At 38.9% G+C, this 20,864-nt stretch overlaps 3 protein-coding genes and 1 non-coding gene across 4 annotated transcripts; all 4 read right to left on the reverse strand.

Annotated features, from left to right (window-relative positions):
• Positions 1-505: 505 nt before the first annotated feature.
• Positions 506-7,785, reverse strand: LOC115826717 (intraflagellar transport protein 56-like). Its single transcript, XM_030790601.1, has 18 exons — positions 7,696-7,785; positions 5,382-5,513; positions 5,151-5,243; positions 4,907-5,021; positions 4,580-4,629; positions 4,225-4,370; positions 3,491-3,662; positions 3,324-3,398; positions 3,121-3,223; positions 2,900-2,955; positions 2,446-2,499; positions 2,283-2,346; positions 2,085-2,173; positions 1,864-1,947; positions 1,691-1,760; positions 1,457-1,563; positions 1,081-1,214; positions 506-623 (listed from the first exon to the last, which is right to left on the reverse strand). Exons 1-18 carry the CDS (start codon positions 7,783-7,785, stop codon positions 506-508), a joined length of 1,752 nt encoding a protein of 583 aa, XP_030646461.1.
• Positions 7,786-7,808: 23 nt separating this feature from the next.
• trnas-aga (transfer RNA serine (anticodon AGA)) lies at positions 7,809-7,890 on the reverse strand. Its single transcript has one exon. It is a non-coding gene; the product is annotated as a tRNA-Ser (tRNA).
• Positions 7,891-10,273: 2,383 nt separating this feature from the next.
• On the reverse strand, positions 10,274-13,644 carry LOC115826718 (tetraspanin-16-like). Its single transcript, XM_030790602.1, has 7 exons — positions 13,597-13,644; positions 13,115-13,312; positions 12,946-13,020; positions 12,444-12,551; positions 12,012-12,167; positions 11,296-11,379; positions 10,274-10,357 (listed from the first exon to the last, which is right to left on the reverse strand). Exons 1-7 carry the CDS (start codon positions 13,642-13,644, stop codon positions 10,274-10,276), a joined length of 753 nt encoding a protein of 250 aa, XP_030646462.1.
• A 1,316-nt stretch (positions 13,645-14,960) lies between these two features.
• LOC115826719 (tetraspanin-1-like) lies at positions 14,961-17,889 on the reverse strand. The gene is made up of 7 exons (XM_030790603.1): positions 17,833-17,889; positions 16,578-16,790; positions 16,120-16,194; positions 15,893-16,000; positions 15,495-15,620; positions 15,246-15,338; positions 14,961-15,020 (listed from the first exon to the last, which is right to left on the reverse strand). The coding sequence occupies exons 1-7, from the start codon at positions 17,887-17,889 to the stop codon at positions 14,961-14,963; spliced, it is 732 nt and encodes a 243-aa protein (XP_030646463.1).
• Between the last annotated feature and the right edge of the window lie 2,975 nt (positions 17,890-20,864).

The raw sequence follows: 20,864 nt of genomic DNA on the forward strand, positions 1-20,864 counted from the left end.
ACTAGCGCGAAATAAGGAGGTGCCGTTTCCGTGGATATAAACCGCGGGATGTTTGGATTGAGTTGATGTTCTTTTGTTTTGGCATAAGTTAACTCTCCCTGAAATCAAGCTGTTTGTAATACTAAAAAAAGTAATGATATTAAAGGAATTAATATTTCATGTGATCATTCTGACACTGAACGTAGATAGTTTTTGTTAGAATCTCATGGCAGAGTAAGTGTGGAGCATTACTGACTAGAAATTTCCTGAAACAGCCTTGTAAACATATGTGATAGTGAAAAGTAAAACGACACTTCCTTTATGCAAAAAAAAAAAATTACTTCAATGGAAGGACAGAGTAAAAATGTGAATGAAACACTGGTCAAGAAAAATAATTACATTGTATACAACAGCCAACACATAACAAGCTGGCACTTTGAGCTATGCTGCTGCATTTCTTCAAGAAGACTTGAGTTTCTTTAAGGATAGATTTCATCTGAATCCATGCTTCATGAAATAAAGCTGTTCAGTAATCAAGAGAAAGTCTGTTGTCTTTCGCCCATTTCTTCAGAATTCTCATGATGTATTCCACTTGTGGGTTTCCTGAGATTGTGAGCCACTGAACAACCTCCTTTAGTCTTTCCCTTTTACAAAAAAAAAAAACATAACAACGCTCAAAATCACACGCAAAGAAAAAAAGACAGTGTTAGCACTGTTAACAGAAGATCTCTGACACTGACACGATTAAATTGCACAATTTGTTTTTCATGCTTAATACGTTCTATTACATTTACAGCTGCTTGCTCCTGTAATTTCATGGTTTTTAGTAAAATGAGATTTTTCCCCTTTGTCCTGAGTGTGACAGTTAGCCTGAGAGCTTTGATGAAGTTTCAAAGCCAGGGGCTGAAATATGTAAGGTTAGATCAATAAGAATGCGTTGGAGAAGCAGCTCCCAATGAGATAGATAAGCTCGCTCCGTATCAGCGTAACACTGTGTCACACCATGGCTGCATATAACAAGCCGAGTATATCTGGGATGACTCAAAGCACACTGTAATACTCTTGTGATAGTGTAACAGCAGTGTTATAGGCGTTTATTACCGAGGCTCGCGGCGTGCCAGAATTAGCTGAAATATCCCAACACAAGCTCCTATTTTGCCCTCCCAGTATTCTGGGCTTGGATCAAGATGCTCCAGAACATCAAATGCTTTTGCAGCGTAGTAGAACTGCCCCATCTACAGCCATGAGAGAGCAACAATGTAAATGTTATAATATAGCACATTCTGTACACACGCGCACACATACACACGCATACACGCACACATGCACACTGACAGAATGGAGCTGCTTGGAAGTTCATTGTAAATTAAATATCATTTTGTCTGTTTCGCTTGAAATGGTTATAAGATATTAAGACTGTGTCTGCTGAGGCCAGGTTGTGCATGAGCTGCCTAAAGAAGACATACTGTGCTCTGACCTTGTAGCAGTCATTGGCAATGAGCTGAAGCAAGCTGAAGGACTCAGCTGAAGTCTCCAGTTTCCGATAGAGCTCCCACGCCATCCGAGACTTCTGGTTCATGATGTCTGAGAAAGAGAGAGAGGAGCGTGGCTGATTTATAAACACACAACAGTCTCAATTCTCTATTAAAAATAGCTGATAAAGCATAGGTGCTCACGTTTCTATATCTAAGAGAGTAGGTGAAATACGTACAGCATCGTGCCAACCAGCTTAGGTACACATAGTCATTTTTTATCTTTTCGCTCTGAATCTTCAGGAAAATCTGAGAAGGAGAAAACTCTTTGTAAGACAGAAATTTTACATTTGGAGAAGAAAAGGTAACCAAGTTGAGATACTGAATGGCTGAGTTATGCAGGATTGTACACCTCCTCTGCCTCCCTATAGTTTCCCCCAGCAGCTTTGGCCTGAGCATAGTTGAAGTTGAAGGCGTCATCGCTGTAGAAATAGCTCTGTTAAGAGTAGAGGATGGTGACAGGATTAGTGTGAGTATAATGACTGACAGTAATAATGTGCGCGTTCTAAATTCTACTCTGTTATCAATGTTCCAGTCTATTCTGACTGACAGTGAATGCATGAGTGTTCTGACCTTGACTGAGTTCAGGTAAATTAGCACATCTTCAAACTGCCTGAGCAGGAAGAAGAACGAGGCCATGCACTGTCTGCCGGGAATGGTGTCTGAGATACAAAGGAAAGGTGTCCAAAATAGCCTTTGACAATCACAACCACAGACAAGGGTCACAATGTATGCTGTAGAATACTGTACTGTGGTATTAGAAGCACCTACCACATTCACTGGCTGAGCCGCCAACTAACTGGAAGAACTGTTTGGCGATATTCAAATGATCTCTCTACAATGAAAAAAAACATACAGCGTAACAACTGTAACATAACTGTATAGTTAGTTAGGCTATTTTACCAAATACTAACACTAAAGTAATGCTACTCACTGAGTCCATCTCTTGTCCAAGGGCAGCATTCACAACTCCTTTCAGAATGTATTCCTGAGAAAGGAGTGGAAAACTTTAGTGCACATACACTAACTGCATATACTGAACACCTTCCACCTACATCTATACGAACCTTGCCAGAGGCAGCGGAATACACACTCATAAGATGATGAGTAACAAACCAGAATTTCCCTGACCCCGACTGAGGGAGATATAGTATAAGCTGGAGCCAATGGGTTAACGTATGTGACTACCACTTCTAAAACTACCAAGGGAGGAGGCACCAGATCTGAGCAGTAACTAGCCAATGGAATGATCAGGCCAAATACACTATGCCAGTTAAAATAGGAATGAGTCTGGAGGAATGAGACCTTGGATCTAGTTACCTATGTGACAGGCACCTTTTAAATGCTAACAATTTTAATGCTGGCTATAGAACTGTAGAGAACTGAACCTGTGGAGTGGTAGGTTCAACATCTTTCATGAGACTGTAGGCTGCCCGAACATCATCTGTGAGAAAGACATGGCAAATGTGCTTTCTGTTACACTCCACACAAAAAACATATGGAAGTTTTTCCATTTCTCTGATATCATACTTCCCCAAATACGTTCAGTAACAGCCTCCTACAGTTAATGTTTCTCAAAAAGGGGGAAAATGTTTAGGCATATACACACCTTGTCTGAGGTAATAAATGACCAGGTTGAGTCGAGCTTCAGGGATGACATCAACAAGAGCAGGAAGTACTTGCAAAGCACCTTCCCCACCCCGAAACACAACCTGAAAAAAAAAAAAAGAAAGAAAAATTCATATACACATCCAAAAAGCCATTGCTTCAAGTCAATGAAGCACTCAACATTCAAGTGCAGATTTTTCTCACCAGATTGTGTTTGATTAGCTCTTTCGCATATTGATTAGATGAAGAGGAGATGTTCATTAAATTCTTCAGCTCTGCCTACATGGAGTAAAAGAAGGAGAATATACAGCTATTTGCTATTGTATGAAATGTCTGCTTATTGAGTGTGATGGTGGCTAGTGTGCTGTTACCTCTGCTGCTTTGCCATTGTAAAGCCTAAAATGGTTGCAGGCTTTGAGGTTCAGTGCGATAGTTGAGTCTGGAACACTGTGCAGGTAAACTGCTAGCACCTCCTGAGATACATCATAGTAATCCAGTTTATAGTAGCACAGAGCCACATACACATTCAGTGCCAGGAAGTCCCTTCAGTACAAACCAGAGCAAACATTAGCATGTCAACGAAGCAAACACTCTGCTGTTCTAAATGATCTCGATTTCCCTAGACCATTAGACTAAAAAACGGCTAGACCAAGATTTTGGACTAAACGGTCTAGATTTCTCCGCTAAACTATCTCGTGTGATGATGTATGCTTGGTCAGTGGTATGTCCCATCACACTGCTAGATTCACATTCGCCTGATTAGCTGCTCAGATCACTCTGTCAGTCTGTTTCTCTCTCTGCCTGTCTCTGTTTCTCTCACCTGCACATAAAGTCCACATCTTTATCACTGGGGAACGTCCTCCTCTCTCTGTCTCAATGGGAACAATAGCATTCATTATCTTGTCTCTGGCTCTGTTAGAGAAAGTGCCTCTCTCTCTCACGCCCTCTCCTTTGCTCTCTCTCTCTCTCACTCTCTTTTACTCTCTCTAATACTCTTTTAGTAAGAACACTGAATACTAACAAATAACTTAAACTCTACAGTAGCCTCTCTCAAGCCCTTCATCTTCAGGTTCATTCGAGATTAAATTCTCTGTGCGCTGATCACCTGTTCTGCAGTAAGACCCGTTTGTAGATGTCAATGGCCTCTTGATAGTGGGAGCGCATGTAGTGGATAGAGGCCAGACTGAGCTGATCTTCAGTCACATCCTCCAGGTTCTGATGGAAGCCCATCAGTTTCTTCTCATCACTGAACTGAACATGCAGTTCAACGACAAGAGAGATCAAACACAGGGAGGTGAACAGCAGTCAGTCTGAGAGAGCAAAAGTACTGACTGAACATGTCACTCACTTACAGCTAAGAAATGGAACAGAACATTTAGAAAGAAAAAAAAAATTTTTTAAATAAACTTCAATTTGGGTGGAAAACTGATCATTAAAATAGAGTATTAAAAAGCCCTGACCTTATGTGCTACGTGGAACAGCAGTCGATTCTGCAGCTGACTTTTGGGAGCTGGACAAACAAGATAAAAAGCGTATTACGGTTCTAGAACTACAGACATTACAGGCTAAAGATCCAGGGGATTAAAATGAATGAGCGGAGTTGTACTGAGCCACACGGAATGAGCTGGAATGTAATGGATCACAGTCAATGGGCCAAGTCAATAGTGAACATTACATTTTAGAGAGGATGTGTTGGATCAGAGTCACTGAGTTGAGATATAGTGAATGTTGAAATGTAGTGGATCACTGTGAATGAGCTGAGATGTAGTAAGGGACTCGGACGTTACCCTTAAGTGCAGCCTCCTCTGCGTCCTTATAAAGGCCAAGAAAGAAAAGTGTGCAGGCCAAGTACACCCAAACATCAGGAGAACAGCCAGGCCTTTCTGTCAGGGCCTGGTACTCCTACAGAGAAAAAGATCAAACCAGCAACAGATCTTGCAACAATAAATAAAGTGAGAAATACATGTATGCTATCAATGTTGCCTGTAGAAAAGTATTTATTAGTTTTGTCTGTGTTAGTATTAACTGTACCTCCATGGCTCTGCGGTAGTCTCCAAGATGGAACGCACAGTATGCCAACCAGAGGTCTGCATCCTCAACCTTGTCCCCAACACTGCGCTGAAACTGACCATGAAAGGCACAGGCTTATATTTGTAAAGACAGATAGATAAATAGATATATAAGTCTATAGATAGATAGATAGATAGATAGATAGAAAAAATGCACAGAGGTAAAAATGTTTACAGGGGCTTTATTGGCTACCTCCAGTAATGTGATGGCTCCCAGGTAGTCTCTCTGTTCAAGATAATCCTCAACTAGACGCGACTTCTTCCCTCTGACTTTCTTGTTGACTGCAATCTCTCCACCAACTGCTGGTTTTATCCTAGACAGAATCTAGCCACAAAATTGTCTCAGAGTTAGTTGCATAGTATAACTGGAGAACAAATGTTATATTATGTTATGTTATGTTATGTTATGTTATGTCATTCTCAAAATTATTAGTTTCTTTGAGGAAATGAGTTTGTTTAGTTTTTTGTTTGTTTGTTTTGTTGTTGTTTTCTTTTTTGTTTTTTTCTTTGACTGCAACGTGGTTTTCAGGCGACATACACTTTGTGACATGTTGGCATTTCGCTTTGATTAAAATGTGACGTGTTTTATGTTATTTTTTTGTTGTTCTCTAATGTTAATCGTTAGAAAAACCCTGTGCACTTTTAGAAAACATGCTGGCCTGAAACAACAAAAACAAACAAGCCACGGGTCTTACCATAGCTAAATGTAAACGGATGTGGTCAATCAGACAGCCAAACCTGAACTACCCGCTACTCTTCCCACACAAGACTGTGCATCGAACTCCAAATGACAAAATGGTGTTTCTGAAGTTGCTTCGTTAAAAAAAAATGAATGACTTTTTAAAATTCCCAAATCGTTAATAAACTAAACAAAATAACCAATCTTTTTAAAAAAAAATTACGAATGAACCACTGTCTTCCATTTAACTTAACGTTAGCTCAGAAACTACTCAGTTCTGTTATGTTGACATCATGGAGACTGTGGTTGCCAGGCAGCAGTCACTGGGACTCTACACCGTCGTAGTGGGAACCAGGCAAACGGTAAACAGTTCCCACTCAAACGTGTAAACCAGAGCCGTGTAAACTCAACGGCTCTGGTGTAAACTACTGCTGAAAGTCTGCTAAACCAGTCTCCTCCACCAGCTTTTATCATTAAAATTAGTGTGTTTGTATGTATGAGATTCTGATATTGAGTTACGACGAGAATGATTTTAGTTGAAAATCCATCAACTAATTAATTGTGTTTTCTGAAATGCAAGTACATAATTTCGGTTAAATGTTTGGGGATTTATTAACAGACATGCATACAATAAAAGGGGGGAAACAGGTATTACAGGCAAAACTTGATTATTTCACAAATTTCACGTTTCATCTTTTCAGCTTACATTAAAAATGCATGCATTCTACGATTTGGCACAAATTTGGATATAAAAACATAAATAAGGACCTTTGCATCTTGATTTTTAAAAAGTCCAAAGAACATCCCAAAAAAGATTCATGTTTAGTTTATTGCAGAATGTGGGGACATGTGAAATTTGGACAAATGTATAGGCAGTTATGGACTAAAAACATTTAAAATATTAATTTATAACTCAACACTGACAACACAAGTATTATTTGTATGCAGGATTGAAAAATCCAGAAACATGAATGTCTATATTTATGTAGAAAGGAAATGGGTTTTGATTTGTTAGAAAAATCAGAATCAGAGTCAAAGGCTCTGTCCCAAACTGACGGTAGTCAGTGAAGCCTAACTGCTCCTCCTGTTACCCTAAAAACCTGCAAAGGAACATCAGACAATTCATATAACAATTGTATAACATTAATCAGACTGTTTCAGTCTAAATGTCCCTCCTTTAACAAGCAGAGTCTGTAGAAATTGGTAATTAGTCCCCATGAGGTGCAACGAAAAGTGTGCTGTGTCTTACCTACTTGGGTTACAGCTTAGGTTGTTTAAAGATGCCTCCCTCTACTCAGTAGTAAACAACACATAAATATCAGTTCAATGTGCAAGTAAAACCTAAGACACAGCAAAATTGAATTAAACACATTTTACAGATTGAGTAGTAAGTAAATTGGCTGAATTAAGCTAAGCATCCCACAAGTGTTACATTCACAACATAAAACAGCTCAAATACAGCTACTATTACAAGAAAAGGGCATTGAAAGTGTAAGACAACACAGTGCAAATATAGAGGGTAGTGCTGGTAATACACTGCAAGGGCAGAGGTAGTGCAACTGTAAACTGTAGCAGCAGTACTGTGGAACAGAGTGTACAAAATTAACAGCATATATCATCAACATATAGGAAGTGTCTTTGTGAAGTGATTATATATAGGTCTAGAAATATATAGATATATAGTTGTGTTTATTCCAAGTATGCTACATGTGCAAAAAAGAAGAGGTCAGCGGTAGGAAGTTACAGTTATTACAGTTTTACAGTATTTAGACTTAAAACTAGAGTGTGAGGGGCTAGTGACTTCACAGCTCTGGGGTTGAAGCTGTACCTCAATCTCAGTCAGAAAGAATAAGGCACCTTGTGCACACCTGGCTGACTGGCCATGAGCAGCAACCGTGCTTCTCAACTGCCTGCCCATGGCAACAGCTTGAAGCAGGCCAACGTAGTCGGCAGGATTTGAACCTGCGCGGGGAAACCCCAATGGATTTCTAGTCCATCGCCTTAACCACTCGGCCACGACTACCCCTTTTGGGTGCACTAACAGTGATTTCAGGACCCACTAATAAGATGTCCTCATTATTCTTGGGTAAGCTACAACCCTCTGATAAACCCTCAAATAAATCTGGCTATGCATAAACATTTGTTCACAGTCTATTTTCATTGGAGCATTTGCAGGGCAGTGTTCTTACCCTCATATACATTGCAAGGTCTACATTATGGTGTGCTGTGTGTTACTTTAGTCAGCTACATGATATTGTTTTGTGTTCTCTGGCAGGTGAGAAACCTCACTTCTCCTCTGACAACACAGAGAGGAGTTAACTGAGGGTGAACCTGCACTACTGTAGCACAGCACCTACTCCCAACACTGCACTGGATACACAGCAGTGGGCTCTAACAGTGGGCCAGGCTTAAACCACACATACTCTTTTTTTTTTTTTAACAACAAAACATAAATTACTGTTTAATTACAGTGTGTGTGGAAGACATCCTCTGCCAGAGGATTCCACTGCTGCTGTGACAGTGAAGACTATCACTTGGCGGTGGGTAGAATCTTTTCAGATGGTTGCGTGATTTCACTGGACAATCTGTTTAGAGTGACCAAAAAAATGACACTGGATATCCCAGCAGGTGCTGGTGATCAGCTGCCCCATCACAACACCTACATGTAATTTCCTAAAACATAAATAGATATATATATATATGTTTTAGACAGAGGGGCGCATGGTGTCGCGGTGGGTAGCACTATCGCCTCACAGCAAGAAGGTCCCGGGTTTGATTCCTAGCCGGATGGCCAGGGTCCCTTTTGTGTGGAGTTTGCGCGTTCTCCCTGTGTCTGTGTGGGTTTCCTCCAGGAGCTCCAGTGTCCTCCCACAAAGACATGCAAGTCAGGCGAATTGGAGATACTAAATTGCCCCTAGGTGTGAACGTGTTTGTCTGTGTGTCTGCCCTGCAAAGGACTGGTGACCTGTCCAATGAATGGGGCTTTTGCCCAATGAATGCTGGGATAGCCTCCAGCAACCCCCCACAACCCTAACTGGGATAAACAGCTTAAATAATGAGTGAGTGAGTGTTCTATGCAGATATTTGTTTTAAAAGTTTCCCAACTTTTGAACTTACAACACTTCTGCGTTGAGGCCTTACGTTGTGAACTGCAGTCTCAGACAGCTTGTCTACAGCAGGTCCTCCTAGACTTAATAAAACCAGCGCCTTATATTCGCCACTTATACATAATCTGGAATAATCTTTGTTTTGTCCAAAATGTTAAAAAAAAGAAGAAAAAAAAAGAAAGATTTTTGGAGCCATCACTCATCCACTCAGTTTTCACAGAGATACATCTCTGGCCCAATGACACTGACTTGAAATCTCACCTCACAATGCACAAACATGCGTGCGCCCGCATTCACGACACAAAAACCAAAAACCCAAGAGGTAGCGTGGTGTTACACGTACTAAATCCATACGTGTTATCCTGCTCTTTTTCATTGGGTTCTGACACAGACATCGTATCCAATTATAAGGCTTTACAGCCACCTACAGCACCGGAGTATTCTAAAATGAACATTTCCTTACATTAACTGACTACAGATCAGAAAGAGCGCCTCTAATGCGCAATTTGGTGACAGATGAAACTCAGTATATGAGAATACATGTCCCAAAGTTGGAGCAAAAATAAGTCTGTTAACTACATTTATTACTCATTTAATATGCTATAAAGTTATGTGTCTGAAAATATGCCAGTATTGCACCACAAGTTAGAAATATACTTGTGCTAAACAAGCATGAGGCAAGATTTCTATCTTAGTTTAATTCTGAATTTGTCAGATGTTAGTTATTATTTGAGGAACATTTATGCTTCGTTGCAAATGTTTTATGACAAGGTTTACTGCTTAAAGTAACAAAATACAATATTAGAATATGAATTCACTACAAGGATTCCAGTAACGGTGAAACAGGCTAGTCAGGCTAATGGCCTGTTAAAACCATTAGATAATAGCAGACTATGTTCAACTTTAAAAGGGGGGGGGGGCAGTGGTTGCGATACTCAGAGACAATTGAGGCTGAAAAGTAAGGTAAATTAAAAATTTATTTAAATCGCTTGTAATGTAGGTACAAAGTACGGCTATGTTGCCATTCTGCCGGTAAAGATCAACACATGAAACAAAGGGAAGAATGGGCTCAGTCATTTGCTTTCAAACTGACAAGTATGTCACACAGAATCTCAAACCCTGCAAATACACACAACGCTAAGTTGTTGTTGTTGTTTTCTTTTTCTTAACTGGATTTCAAATGAGCATTCTGAGCATGACACAAAGAACAATCCAGTAGAATTTAAAATAAGGCGATGTAGTTTTGAATGGCCGGTGGTTTTTTATCATTAGGCATTATTCTGTTGATAGGTTAGTGTGCTACGGTGCTCGTCCTTCACTGTGACTGTACTGCATAACGCTCAGTTTCACAAACAAAGTCATGGCCAGGCACATGGCTGCCAACTGAAACACAGAGATAAAAACACACAGTATCCTTGTAACAAAACCCTCAGACAGTTCAAGTCATAAGAGTCACATGGTTATTAAACAGTTACAAGACTATACTACACATGTTTATTATTAATATTTGTTATGTAATATACTTTAAACAACACAAATTATGTGGCCACAAATTGTACAATAATGCACTAAATGTGATAAACACATTTGTTAAATGTTTGATATAAATGTTTGACTGTATCACACACTCTATCCTCACTAAAACGCACTCTCAGTTCTGTCTCTAAAATACACATACTATGACACTGTGATATTCTATGACACATTTACATCTGTAACATTTTTTAAGACATTTCCACAGTTATTATAGCTGAACTAAATGTAATTGCAGAGCTGTAATAAATATTATACACAAGAATTGTTTAATATTATCTAATAAAACTGTAATAACCTAAAATACCTTTTTCCCTATAATAGACATACCTCAGATCTGCCTCTAGAATACATATGCCTGAGTTTTACCTCTAGAATACACATGTCTGAGCTCTGCCTCTAGAATGCACATGTCTGAGCTCTGCCTCTAGAATACATATGCCTGAGTTTTACCTCTAGAATACACATGTCTGAGCTCTGCCTCTAGAATACACATGTCTGAGCTCTGCCTCTAGAATACATATGCCTGAGCTCTGCCTCCAGAATACAGATGCCTGAGGTTTACCTCTAGAATACACATGTCTGAGCTCTGCCTCTAGAATGCACATGTCTGAGCTCTGCCTCTAGAATACATATGCCTGAGCTCTGCCTCCAGAATACAGATGCCTGAGGTTTACCTCTAGAATACATATGCCTGAGCTCTGCCTCTAGAATACAGATGCCTGAGGTTTACCTCTAGAATACATATGTCTGTGCTTTACTGCTAGAATACATATGTCTGACTTTACCTCTAGAATACATATACCTCCTCCTGTTGCTCCCAGCATTGCACTCTGCTCTTGAATTGCTGCTATCACTGTGCCAAAACAGCTCTGAAAATAAAGTAACAGTTAAGCAAAAGTAAAAATAATAAATAATAAGTAAGTAATAAGTAAATAATAATGAGCAATAACATGTTTGGTAATCTTTAATAAACAACCAGCAAAATAAAGTGCGTTTAGCAGTATAAATGTCAAGATCAATGTTAAAGACCAGTATTTCCCTTAAGATCATATTTTACTATTGCTAGATACTAGCCAAACTACATCAAATGCTTTGTGCTTGTGATGTTAACTGAGTTTTTACTGACATTACTCAGTGTTCTAATTGGTAAAAGATAGCTAAATTAAATTAACCCCACTATTATATGAGTAATTTTCACAAAAGCAATTTAACATATGTGGTGATTTCTTGAACCCATGCAGTTATTTCAGTGCGACAGTTGGACTAGAAGTGCAAGCTCGCCTAATGTTATAATTAATATAATTAATAAAATATAATTATGTAATAATTAAGGGTAGAGGGCTTAATGGACAGTCAGTTACTGTTATTATCAGATAAAATGTAATTTTAGCGTTCATTTTACAGATAGCATTTACACGTCTTCTATGACAGATGCACATACACTTTGGTTGGCTATGCAGAAAGCCGACCCAGGGCTGTAAGACGGAATAACTGACACCACCTTAGGTTGGATGAGATGAGGGACAACACTGACTCCATCACACTCGGGCTGTATCTTGTTCACACAGCATGTTCTGGGATACAGCTGCCCTGTTGTTGAGCTGAACACAGAGTTCCTGAAGTCTGCAGTGGAATTCTCAAAACCACAACATTTAAACTACAGAGAAGACAGAAATGCAGAGTTCAACATTACATACTTTTAGTCCATATTTATCAGAGTGTTGTATACCCATATGAAGACTTTCTGCTACAACACACACAAGCTGGATGACATGACAGCATATTATCTATACAGGGATTCTCATTTAAGTGGCATCAATACAGTGGAACTCAAAAAAATATCAGCAAAACCATGGCTGAAAGGGACCTGAATATGGAATATGTTATGTACAGAACATAGCAGCTGAGCCAGTACACTGGCATGGAGTCTCACTTTGATCATTACAGTGTTCCATGCAATGGAGACAGGATCAGTTGCACCTGGACCCATATAGAATTCCTTTAGAGATGTCTTAAAGGCCTGGCGCACCATTAGACCCACCTAAAACACACAATTTGAGTGGCAGAAATGACAGTAGAGGACTTTGAGTTAGGCTAAATGCAAGGAACAACAAAGTCGATTATGAAACCGAAACATGTACAGACACACTGAAGTTACAATAATGGCCCAGTTCTTTATGAAAACTGAGGGCACGGACACTTAAAAATTGATATTCATTGTGCAAGTTTACAGTTTTTCTCGGTCAGCAGAGAAGCGAGAGTCATCTCTATAGCAAGCCTAGATATTTGAGCTTTACGATTAAAGACCTCACAAAATTCTATTCTATAAAATATTCTAAAAGATTCTTAATTTGACAATCATATATACCATACAGTGATGGTAGATTACAATTAAATTAAGAAAATGAGTCACCAGAAAATAAATAAACTCTTACCAATTCTCTGTACGCCATTATGAAAACAGTGCTGACAATTTGTACCAGAAACAGCATCGTCATTATGACACAGAACTACAAAAGGAAAAAGAACCACCACCAACAATCAGTTCCTCAAAGGTCAGCAAATGTACAGTCAAGCAAAGTACTTCCTCCCTCTTTCTCTCACCAGCATGATCAAGCAGCGATTCTCATTCCAGGCCCCGCAGCAGCCGGTGAGGCCACTAAGAAATAGTATTGCTCCCAGACCTATGCATATGTAGCTGATATTGGTGAGCTGGGCAGAATATGGCTCTAGAACCACGACAAATGTGCTTACTCCATACAACACCCACACACCCAAACTGAGGAGTGCAAATCCACTGACCTGAGATACAGAGGACAAGCACTGAATGCAACAACAAAACGTAGTGTAGTTGTATTACAATTTGTTACAACCAAGCTGTTGATCACAGAAGAAATTTAGTGGACTGTGTTTGACGCATTTTATCTTTTACAACATGACTGAAGTGACAGAGACGTGTGGAAATTCTTTTTATTTAAGAAATACTAGTTGTAAAGGAAAAAATTGATAAAGTTTAGAGGCCAGAGTCAGTGGGCAGCAAAACGCTTCTCAGCTGGATTCATTTTAGAATACAGTGCAGTACTCACAGAAATCGTGGCACAGAGTAGTATCACCGAGCACCTCAACCACAACATGCTTTAACTCAAGGAATTTTATGCTGCAACCTGTATTAATTCAATGTAAAAGGCATCGACTTGTTAACTACTTTGCTTATTAAGCTTACATTTCTCTGGTAGGCATAACAAATGAGCATCAGAAAATTAACAGTGAGTAACTGCCAACATTTCATTTCATTCAAAACGTTTTTGTTTACAATGCGACCTATCGAGCCCCTTTAGAACATATTAATTCATCCTGTATCAATTTATGCTAAATTAGCTAAGAATAGCCTTGCTAGCGTTACCCTGCGGTTGGGTCGTTTAGGAGTGCTAAATGCATAACATAGATGTACATTTAAGTTGGCTAGTAAAATACCAAGCCCCACTTTACTGCGAAATATATTTCAGTAAATTCGGACTAAAATATATTAACAGATTTCTAAAACTGAAGAGATGTCTGATTTAACTTACTCTATATGAGCATATTAGGATAGCTAACAATACGTTAGCAATACGTTTCACTCTGTTGGCTAACTAAATTGGCTAATTGACAATATAGCAAGAGCACGCTTCCGTTACCCACAGCAACGATCTGCCGTGTTTTAACGTTAGAAACATAAGACAAACTAAACGAATAAACCCAGTGCAGTTATATTCAGTTGATTCAGAGTGCTTTAAATATCTGCATATGAGATTAATAGTGTAAGGAGGGACTGCGAAGAAGTTACAAGACACAAAAGACATGTTGTAATTAAAATCGTTTTAATAAAACTTAAATGGGACCACAGAGCATTTTTCAAACGTGACAAACAGGCTTAAGTGACCCCTTACCAGACAATAAGTTCCATAGCATAAAGCTCCGTTGTCATTAAAACATTCTTTAGGTATGCATTGTCTGGAATAAAGTGCAGATAATGTGATGTGATGACATCAACACAGTTTTTTAAAACATACTCTTGTAGCCTCACAAGGTGTGAAATGAAAACAATGCAAAACTTTAAACCACTAAAATAGATATGTGTTTATTATTTTTCTATCTCTTTGGTCATTCAAAGGTATGTGAGGTAAAGTTCTGTCCACATTATCACTCAGTGAGAAATATTTTAAATCAGATTAAGTTGTCAGAAAACAGCAGTGATGTTTAAGTGTTTAAAGGTGTGCTATTTTATAATATCTTTACAATCAAAGTTGAAGAAAAAAAAAAAAACACAGCACATTCTTAAAGTTTACCAGTGGTCTCAGACATTGGCTCTGAATATGTGTGAGGCTTAATCAGCCAGGTTCCATATGAAAAGGTCAGGTTAATTCTCACTGCAGACATTAACCAAGCAGACATAAAGTACGAAGGATCCTTAACCCAGTTTGGAGCCTATTTTGCAGTACATGCTCATAGAGACAGACATTGCTGCCAGCTGAGGATGAAAAAAAAGCAGACAAGAAATTTGAATATTACTCATCCCTCCCTCCTTTTTGATGCAAATATCATATATTTAAGACTTTTATCAGTCCATACATTTTACCATTACATCATCTAACTAGGTTAACACACGCATCACTGAAATGGCTCACGCATTTACATAGCGAAAATATTTGTATTCACTAAATAGTGTAAAAAGACAATGGAGGGTATACGCTACCTCAAGAACAGCAATACCGAAAGCCACACCTATTATGAGGATTGAATTCTCATCCATCAGTTTTACCACCTTTGGAAAGCAACCTGAAACGGTCTAAAGGTACACATCAACGGAAAATGTCAATAGAATGGATAAATTCAAATTGTTACAGTAACTGAAGTTTAAAAATAGCCTTCAGGACACTGAAAGTGTAATATGGATTGTTTAATTGTAAAAGTAACCTGAGGAATTCTAAGCAGACAAGCTTACTGAGTTATGAGCATTGCTGTAATCACACAGCCCGGATGTACAGCACGGACTTGGATAGAGATTGTTATTTTCGAAGAAAGGAGAATCAGTGAAATCTGTGAAGTTGTAAAATCCACAGCACTTGAGCTGAAATGAAAACATAAATTGACAATGAAACATTACTTCTCGTTAAAGGAAATTTTCATTCAATATTAGCATTCAAACTCTGAAAGGAATGACTTGAACATGAACTGCTATTAATAGCATCTTTAAATGACTGAAAATTGGAAAGGACATTAAGTGCTTTTGAAAAAAACAATCAATATTTTAGATAACTGTGACTTATGTATCTCATAATATGCAAAATGTTCCATTCAGCAGTGTTGTTCTGATTATATCAAACTTGTCCAGGTACTAACCACATCCATCGTAGCGTTCCACAAGCCTGTGATGTCAGCAGATTTTCCATATTCTTTTTGAATATTTTTCACTGCAGCTGTGCCCAATTTTGCTATCAGTTGGTCCACCTGCAAGGCACAGATTTTGAGAAGTAATTGTTTGGCAACTTACATACTCAAAGAGGTACAGTAGCTGATATAAACTGTGTGGAATATGATTTATGAATGAGTTCTCTGGGCAGACTCACAACTCCTCTGAAGACTAGTATTACTATTGCTCCTGCCACTTCTGCAATGAAGAGTATCAGGATAATGACAAAGAACTAGAGAGAGAGAGAGAGAGAGAGAGAGTGCAAGAGAGAGAGAGAGAATTTATTGCTGTATTCATGCTACAAAGAAAGTTTACCTAAAACTGCCTCAGACAGGAAGGAAAATTTATGGGAAGAAAAATGTTCAGATGACGAAAAGCTGCTGAAGTAGATCTTGCTACTAGATCTAGCTAAGTCTCCAAACAGTCTGCATATCAATGTTTTTCTTACTGTTTTCTAAAAAGCAACCAAACCTAAAATGTAGAATCAATATCAAAATGAAATGATTTTTAACTCATAACTGTTACCGTCAGAACTGGAATGTGGCCGCTGATCTGAGGTCAGTAGTCAAAGTAAATATATGTGTGTAACTGTATGTGAGGGCACAGATGACCTACCAGCAGTAGCATGCACCTGCTCTCTTTAACGGCTCCACAGCAGCCCAAGAAGCCTAGAAGAAGCAGCAGTGCTCCTACAGCGATTAGCAGATAGCCCACGTTCAGGAGCTGCTCCAGGCCATCCACGCCCTTTAGAGACTGCAGTAACTGCAATATTGACCCACTGTCCACCTTCACCCAGATCCCCACTGCAAGGATTCCGGCACCAGCCATCTGACAGACAGAGATAGAAATGATTACACGGTCCAACGAGACTGCACAATGACATTGAAAAGAACAGCTACACTGCCTGGCCCAAAAAAAAAAGTCTCACACTCTAATATTTCATCTGACCACCTTTGTTTCAACGACCTTATGCAACGTCACAACATTTATGTCCGCAGAGAGTTGCGTTAATTTTTGGCCGAGATTTTGTTGATGACGGAAGAGTCGAACCACTCCGTAAAGCCTTCTCCGGCACAACCCAAAGACTTTCAATGCGGGTTAAGGTCAGGACTCTGTGGTGGCCAATTCATGTGTGAAAATGATTCCCCATGCTCCCTGAACCACTCTTTCACAATCTGAGCTTAATGAATCTTGGCATTGTCATCCTGGAATTTGCCCGTGCCATCAGGAGGAAACAATCCACTGATGGGATAACCTGGTCATTCAGTACATTCAGGTACTCAGCTGACTTCATTTTATCACCACGTAATGTTGCTGAGCCTAGACCTGACTAATTGAAGCAACCCCAGATCAGAACACTGCCTCCAGAGGCTCCAAGTCCAAATAGCGACTTTTTTTTTGGCCAGACATGTAACAGATATCCCATCTTCAAGTTTACCGTTTATGTGAACATGCGTCAAATGTTACATTTGTTTTAATGAATTGTGAAAATTACTTTCTCCTCATTGCCTTAGAATCAAGGTTGCACTGTTAAACATTGTTTGTCAGTTTTCCATTTTATTGGTTTGTCCTTTCACAGTAACTAAACTGGATATGCATGATGTCTCCTTGTAAAAGATGTAAAAGGCCCAGAGAGTTGACATATGGATTGATTTGCATATAATTTCACACAGTCTGCAATGTGCTATCTGAAGTTCAACCAAACCAGAGACAAACCACAACAAGGAAATGAAGAGCAGACTAGCAGGATAAATGTATGAATTCTGTTTTTAATTCACAGCACTTTGAAGTCATTCGACCGTCTAGGAAAGGGTCTAATGTAGACAGGGATTCTTCTTTTTGTCAGCCCGTGGAGTTTTGTTTTACTTACAAAAATGATGCCATTGAAGATGAACATCATCATTTTTAGAAAACCAAAGCAACCCATCCTTGAGTGATCTGCTTTCACCTGCAACAGAGACATACAGAAAAGAATAAAAAAAAAAGTGATTAAACGAATCTTAAAAGAGTCATTTATGTAGTGTTACAGTGTAAATATGGATTCAACTGACTTCACAAAATGGTTAATTTTTGTTAGACAAACTTTTTGAGAGAAAGTAATGAGGTCGTTAGAGAATTCCCCAGACAACCAGGAAATGTTCCGGCAGGTTACAGAGGTAACTGAAAGTCTCATCAGCAGTGAGACTGGTCTCCTGTCCTATCAATCATACACCAAGACTCATGAAGTATTTACGCATTCAGTATACAAGCAAGAGGAAATGTTCATCTTAAACACTTCTACACACTTTGAACATATTAAACATTACACGCTTTGAACATATTAAACATTACATGCTTTGAATATGTTAAACATTACACACATTGAATATGTTAAACATTACACACTTCGAATGGCTGAACTCAAAGAGTGAGAAAGAAGAGAGGGACTTAAATAAAACTTAGAGAGAACTGAACCATTTATTAAAATGACAGTGAAATAACCAGTCATCTATCATGTCTGAATTGTCTGAATGATATCTTTTCTGTGGATTTTCTTTTATGATTACCATGCCAATGTAAAATGATTACCTCAACACTATTAATACTTAACAGAAGGATCTATCTCTTTTTTGAATCCTCAGCAAATCTTTTGCCTTAGTGGGTGTATATCGAGGGTAGGTTTTGATGGATTTAGCCAAACAAAAAGCCGTGTAAATAATCTAGCTCTGAGTGCTGTTGTTCAAACAGAGGCCAGCACACACACACACAGACACACACACACACACAAAGGCTTATTTCATAAACCTTCAAATATGAAGGAACACAATACTTGTTTACTCTCCACCTGTGTGGTTGAGTCCATCTGTGACAGATGAGTTTATACAGTGAGTCCATTTAAAAGTTCATTCAAATTTAAATACAAAAAGCCATGATTTCATTGTGTAAATAGGCAACCACGTGCACAGTATGTCATGTGGAAATAATGACTGACTTAGCCATAGCACTAACTGAAGGGATTTTCATGACTGTAGAAAGTAGGGTGAGGACATGGGGCAACTCACCCAGGTGGTTTTATTCAAATGTGGAGAGAGCTAAGTATTACTGTTAAACTTACTCACGTTTAGGTTACTTTCAGTTAACCCCATATGATGTTGTCAGAACCCATATAATGTTGAACAGAGTAATGCTGTCCAATGATTTATTTGTATATAATTATGAGATTCAGTGGAACTGCCACCAATCATGAAATTGATATGGTGAATTTTTCTCCCTATCCATCGTTTCAAACAGACTAAGTCACACTTGACCCCGTACCCATGAATACATGTTCAACGGGACACTAACATTTTCAATATCATTGCACATGATCATTTAAACCAGACACGTTTAATCCAGAATTCCATTTTTAACAGGATTATTTTTTTTTTCCAGCAGTCAGCATAATCCCCTGGTGCCCATCTACCTTTCTCATCAGTCCACCACACAATTAGTATAGAACCACTACGCTTTAGCTCCCGGGGATTTTTTTCACTGAGGATATTTCCTGGTTCCTCTGAGTGGATCAGACGTGTTGAGGGAGGTTAAATAATTATTCTTAAATGTTCTAGAAAAAACTGTGAGCCCATCATATTTACCTCTCAAACACACCTGCTATCCAGCACCTGCCATTAAGCTGATGAGCCTCACTCACCCACAGTTCAGCGTAATAACTCTTTGTGTAGTCAATTCTATGTGGATTTCTCCTATTCTTATTATATCACATTCAAACACCCACTCTGACACCTCAGGTCCAATCAAAAACTCAGCTGACACCATTTCAGCACAGCAACAAAATGAAGTTTTCTGAGTGAGAGAAAAAATGGCAGAACTCCTTCATGCCACAAAAAAAAAAAATCTCATCACAACATTGGTTCAGCGGCAGTTTTTGGACCTGATTTCTGACTAAACAAAAAAATGTATGTTAAAATAATACTTAAAAGAAATCAGGAGTACTACACAAACATTTCTGACTCACAAAGACCACAAAGAGTAGAGTAGAGGGAGAGGAGCTGTTTTAGAGGAGCTGGTTTGAAGTTTGTCAATGTTTAGCCAGTAACATGTTCACCACATGATGGATGACAACAGATATTATGGGATGCCTAAAACCTTCCCCTGTGTCCCCCTTTCCTGGTATCATCCAATCAGCTTCCGCCAACATCTTTCAGCTGAGCACTGGACACCTCACTGACCAACTCAGTCATGTGTTAAATGTGTACTCGCACAAACAGCCAAAACTAAACCGCCTTAATGATCAAGAACAAAACACACCAGAGAAATCATTAAGAGTTTTAGCACGGGTTAAAAATAATGACTCCAGTCGTTCTCGAAGTTCACACGTATTTGAAAATGAGCTCATTCTGAGATTTTCCTACCAATGTCTGGTGATTTGCATAGCTGAAGTGCCCATTGTCTCTGTCGGGAAAATACAGGTGTTTCGCCTATTCATACGACATACATGAAGCTTCCCCAATTCACACATATGTTGTTTGGCGAACGTTCTCATATGTAAAGAGACAGGTACATGCGAGTTATTCTCAGACACGGAAATTTAAACTGAAAATCTTTTTCTCTGATGAGATACTTCTACTCAAAGCAATAACAAGAATTGGGACATTGATAAAGGGTGCTTTGTGTTTTGGTTTTTGAGCGGTCTGTAATAGTGCCTCTTTGTATAGAACCCAAAGGAGGCTTGTGGAAAACTCTGATGACAGATATTTCCTGGAGAAATGGAGATATCACAATGGAGCCCAAACAGACAGAAAGATTAAATATACAAAAGAAACTCAAGCTTCGAACTGCTTTCTCGTCATTGTCAAAATTTTGTTTTGGAAATCACCTGTTTCACCTGTTCTTTGCCCAGGTATAAAAACTGGGGCGGGGGGG

The sequence above is a fragment of the Chanos chanos genome, chromosome 13 (genome assembly GCF_902362185.1).
Source record: "Chanos chanos chromosome 13, fChaCha1.1, whole genome shotgun sequence".
Classification (NCBI taxonomy): domain Eukaryota; kingdom Metazoa; phylum Chordata; class Actinopteri; order Gonorynchiformes; family Chanidae; genus Chanos; species Chanos chanos.